The sequence below is a fragment of the Rhipicephalus microplus genome, chromosome 1 (assembly GCF_043290135.1).
Source record: "Rhipicephalus microplus isolate Deutch F79 chromosome 1, USDA_Rmic, whole genome shotgun sequence".
NCBI lineage: Eukaryota > Metazoa > Arthropoda > Arachnida > Ixodida > Ixodidae > Rhipicephalus > Rhipicephalus microplus.
Window position 1 is genome coordinate 115,274,053 of NC_134700.1, and position 5,413 is coordinate 115,279,465.

Consider the following 5,413-nt stretch of genomic DNA (forward strand, 5'->3'; position numbering starts at 1 on the left):
TAGTACGTGACAGTTTGTCAGGGTCAGCAGCATAACAACAAGCACAACAGTATTTTGTCGACGGCTACCAGTCAGCTGCTATCAGCGGCCAAAATGCATTCTGATTGAAGACCGTACGTGAGTTTCCTTCAAACGTTCTTTAGGACTACTTTTGAGTGTTTCGGCGAAGGGATGAAAGATCGTCGGCATGGTAAAAGTAATCGCGCCCCTTTATATGACAAATTAGAACGCTGAAAAGTGAACTTTTGAAGTGTATGATCATAGCACTCATCTCAAAGCTGTCTTGGTGGAATCTGCCTACCGCTGCAAATCTGTTGTTCATCATGTCCTTTGGTTAGTGGACGCCATCTGTTAGAACCTATGGCAATATACAGCTTCACTGTATAAGTGCAATCTCGCTGAGCATGAACTAGTAGTGCGTAGAACTCCGCCCGCGCGCCGGAACATCGCGCCGTATTTGTCTTCTGTGTGCGCGATGAGTGACTTCACTGCACAGCCGTTAAACCTAATGACGGACCTACACGCGACTCGGCTTACATAGAAAACATACGCCGTAATTTGAGGGGCCAGCAAATTGTCGCACCATGTGGCAGTGGCATCGTAAAACCATCACCGTTCTTTGCGCATGCTTCTGCTCAGAGCCGCACGTGGAACTGACGTTATTGCACATTCATTAGATTGTTTTTTAAAGACAATAGTCTTTCTTGGGGACCTTCATCGGAAAAAAATTGCCCGCAGCTTCCCTCGGGGGAACACTGAGGAGGATGCGGAGCATATAATTGGTTAACGGGGTGTTGAAGTGCGACTTACTTGGGTCGATGGCTAAATTGGTTAACGTGGTTGTGAAATGGGGTGTTAAATTGCGACTTACTTGGGTCGCTGGCTAAATTGGTTAACGTGGTTGTAGGAGGGGTGTTAAATGTATCGCAAAGAACCGACAACGCTTTGGAGTTGTTCTGAATGTTGCCGATCCGAGTTAAGTTGTTATCGAACCAAAGACAATCACACACCTTGCAGGTGTGGCCGAAGCTTCGGTCGAGGAAGTCGCGCTTAGAGCGAGCGTTGGGCGTGGCATACTGCTTGGCGCGCCACGCCGCTACCTCGGCGCGCTTGCGCTCGCGGGCAGCATCGGGATCGGCCTCTCGTCGCCGACGCTTGCACTCGGCTTCTCGTTTTCGAAAGTCCGGGTCCTCTTGTCGACGCTTACATTTCAAAGCGGCCGAATCCGGTGCTGCTGCTCGACGCTGACGTCTCTCAGCGGCTTCACGTTCTCTAAGTTGAGCATCTTCCGCTCGACGCCGACGTTTACGTTCGGCGTCGTGAGCACTTCTCCGCGCTGCCTTGTCTTCGGACGACGACTTGGTTGCAGTTCCGCGAACACTTTGGCCGGCGCTGGTCGAAGGGACGTCGATCATTGCGACCTCGGACGTCGACGCGCCGTACAAACCAACCGACGAGCGGCAACTGAGCGAGCGAGCACCGACCTTGAGTATATATACAGCGCGACGGCGCATGCACTGTCAGCTGTCGAATGTTCGAGAAGGGGGAGAAGCGCAACGGTGCATGCGCGCGCGTCAGCTGCCGATGTTCTCGAAGCGTGACGGCGCAAGCGCGCGCGTCGGCTGCCGATGTTCTTGAAGCATGACGGCGCATGCGCGCTACATTATACAGCTAGCGAATGTTCGTGAAGAGGAGAAGCGCACGTGGTGTGTAGAGGAGGAAGGGTGCACAGATAGTGGAGGAGTGAAGCGCGCGCGGTGTGTAGAGGAGGAAGGGATGCACAGATGGTGGAAGAAGGAGGAGGAAGCTTGCGGAAGGCGCCGCACTACAAGCCTCGAGTATTAGATGCTCCGCATCTAAAAAAATTTTGGTCTGTCTGTCTGTCTGTCTGTCTGTCTGTCTGTCTGTCTGTCTGTCTGTATACTTGTCTCTTTGTCCTTCCTTAACGGAACCATAAACCCCGTATTCATTAACGCTCGTTGACTTGAGCTTCACTTGAAACCATCTTCAATGCCCCGCTGCGGTGGTCTAGTGGCTAAGGTACTCGGTTGCTGACCCGCAGGTCACGGGTTCAAATCCCGGCTGCAGCGGCTGCATTTCCGATGGAGGCGGAAATGTTGTAGGCCCGTGTGCTCAGATTTGGGTGCACGTTAAAGAACCCCAGGTGGTCAAAATTTCCGGGGCTCTCCCCTACGGCGTCTCTCATAATCATATGGTGGTTTTGGAACGTTAAACCCCACAAATCAAACCACCTTCAATGCAGCGCGTTTGAAATGCGTCTGCGCGTTTTTTGCTGCCTTGGCACCACCCAAGAACGGTGCGTTTGAAACGCGTTTGTGCTGCATTGAAGTCGGCGGTAAGTTAAGTGTGTTTAGAAAAAAGTGTTGAACGATTTCGAGCACTGCGTACTCAAATTTGGGAGAGCAGTAAGCCGCACCGATACTACGTGCACTTACACCGAACTATTGAACCGCCAGCGCTACCCCAATCAAGTCGATCAGCGTTTACGAATACTAGGGTAAATGACACGAAACGATACTTAAATGCAAAACTCTATTCGCAGCGCCCACCAATATGTTCAAGTTTTAGCGTTAATACTTGTGTGATTGTCTGTTAAAAAACAATAATTGCCCATATCTGAGGCACCATAACTACACGTCATTATACTGCATGTGTGCCTTTATACTAGAAAGGCATACATAAATAATTCTAAGGACCGTGGCGTTTATCAAGCGTCGCTGATAATGCAACGCTTGCACGAAAGGAAAGTATTTCCAACGCTTTGCTAAGATGACACGGTGGTGGCACCTACCCGTCTCCTTTCATTCTACACCTTATCGCCTCCAAGACAGGTGCGCACGCCACATGTGACGTGACTCGATGCGCTCGTTTGCCTCCGCTGCACGCTCGAGGCACTCCGAGGCAGCGCCTTCAGAATATCATTCTCCGACTTTCTTGCGCAGATCATCAAATAAACGTTTTGTTCACTCTCTCCAGACGCAAGACTATATAGCCTTTCGACGACAATTGCAGTGTAACGTGCAGATATGCGGCCGATTTTCGTTCAAAAGAAAACACAACAATCCGTGATCGTCCCTAATATCTCATCCAATAGAGCACTTCGCAACTCCCATCGCTCAATAGCTCTGGTAAAAAGGGTGGAGGTGGAGGTGCCATTCTCCTCCTCTCCTTCTTCCTCTCCTTCCTCATCACGATACGATATTTTACCACCTCGTTGCTACACTACGATGAGAGCTCGTTAATACCGATTTAGTGTGACAAGGAAAAGTGCGCTATTTGAAGGTATGATGAATGATCATCATTCCTGCAAATCCTCCATCACGAAAAGAATTCATAAATAATTGTTACATAAGTATACCTTTGTTTTCTTGGTGAACACGAAAATTGTACAGTTATTTTACAAAAGAACTGTGTAAAAACGCCAACAGTCGTCATCTTGCTTTGTTGTTGAAAATGTGAACACGCAGCTTTGTATTGTTCGGTATAACCGAGAAGCAGGCTCCACATCCTTCACTTTTTACGACCACCACCAAAGAAAACCACGAAGTGCATGTCACGGGAAGTTTTTTCTCCCCTGAAATGAACGGCCACTGATCGTTCGTTCGTAATCATGTGGCAAGCGAGTTTCATGTCAGCCTGCAGACAGCGGTTGAGAGCTCTTCATTTTCAACATCTTCCACCAAACTTTTTTGACATTGTTTGCGTACGGCGTCCATTAAAATACCGCTTATAAAGGTTCAATTTGCATGCGTACAAAAACGAGGTCGCTATCTGAGGAAGAAAGTCACGTTAAAAGCGAAGTTTTGTGTTATCCCCGACCACCTTTCTCTCTCTTTCCTGTCGCACATTCACGGTGCTTTTTGCGCTTGGCACGCACCGAGGATTGCCCCAATTAAGGTATTAGTGCCAGTAAAACCGCATTACCATGAGTTTGATGTCATTAAACAGTGAATCTTCAGGCCGGGAATAAATAATGCATCAACATTATCTGATTTGCTGATTTTGTAAGCTTTTACTATATGCCGATTGTATCAATGATGTACTTTCTTTTTATTCCGCAAGTTGCTGGACACCGATTTCACCACCGGCATCATCCATCAATTGCCGAGAACCCATCTGTTTCTTTGTCGATATTTCCTTTGTCTACTATCTTCTTTATTTCCCACTTCTCTTACCTTGCTGCTACGTCGTTTTAACCATTGGGCTGCAGAATCGCTAATCATTTATAGAATAAGGATGACTATCTTCATGTGTAACTTTTTTAACTATTGCTTTCGCTACATTTTCTGTCTCTATATCTCTTTTTAATCTTCCTCTTTGTTTTTCCTTTTCATATTACTTTCTGTGTTTAATCTTTTTTCTCGTTCTGTCATTCATAGAAACGCACGAACATGACATCCATTGACATCCATGAATCTATGTCCTGCTACCATGTCTAGAAAGCGGAGCGGTGGGAACGCTCGCCTTCAGGCTCTGGCCACCCGCGTTCGAATCCCAACTTTTCAAGACTTCTCACTCCTCTTAGATATCTATACTCCCCCTCTTTTCCTTCATCATTTCCACATTGTTGAGCAGAGTTTTTCGCTTAACACTCACCTGCCTCCTTTATTCCGGGTAATGGCTTTAGCCCGCAACGCTTAACGTAGATCTTTTCCATCTCACCCAGCTGGTGGTGGTGACAAAACTTTATTCGTCAAAGGCCCAAAAAGTAAAATATTATTTAAAAAATTACAAAGCAGCATTGTGGGTGGCGTCCAGGCAGCCTCTAGCCTCGACAACCGCCGCCCAAGTCACCTGCCGAAGTTGCTTCAACCTTCTCCTTCACCTTGCTTTATCCCTCCCCGTTGCACTGCTATCTCCCTACTCAGCCCTCGAACTCGCAGTACATGATTACTGGCCTTAGCCCGCAGCGTTTCACGAGGCTCTACTCCACCCCAACCAGAGCTCCAATCTCCTCCTTTACAACTCCTTATCCCACTCCTGTTGCTCCACTATCTCCCTACTCTTCCGTGGCACTCGCTGAACATGTATGCTGGCCTTATCCAACAGCGTTTTACGAGGCTCTACTCCACCCCACCCAAAGCTCCAACCTATTTCTTTACAACTCTTTATCCCACTCAGTTGCTCCACTCTCTCCCTACTCTTACCTCGCACTCGCTGAACATGGTTGCTGGCCTTAGCCAACAGCGTTTTACGAGGATTTACTCCATCCCCCCCCCCCCCCAGAACTCCAGTCTTCTCCTTTACAAATCTTTATCACTCTCCGTTGCTCCACTATCTCCCTACTCTTTCCTCGCACTCGCTCTACATGGTTGCTGGTCTTAGCCCGTAGAATTTTACGAGGCTCTACTCCACCCCATCCAGAGCGGCCACCTTCTTCTTCCCCACTCTT

General features: G+C 48.2%; 1 protein-coding gene across 1 annotated transcript in view; it reads right to left on the minus strand.

Annotated features, from left to right (window-relative positions):
- The window catches only part of LOC142765645 (uncharacterized), an 18,036-nt gene extending 12,850 nt beyond the window's left edge, over positions 1 to 5,186 (minus strand). Inside the window, exon 1 of the mRNA XM_075866988.1 lies at positions 5,169 to 5,186. Within this exon, the coding sequence (XP_075723103.1) occupies positions 5,169 to 5,186 (18 nt within the window). The remainder of the gene's footprint in view (positions 1 to 5,168) is intronic.
- Positions 5,187 to 5,413: the final 227 nt, after the last annotated feature.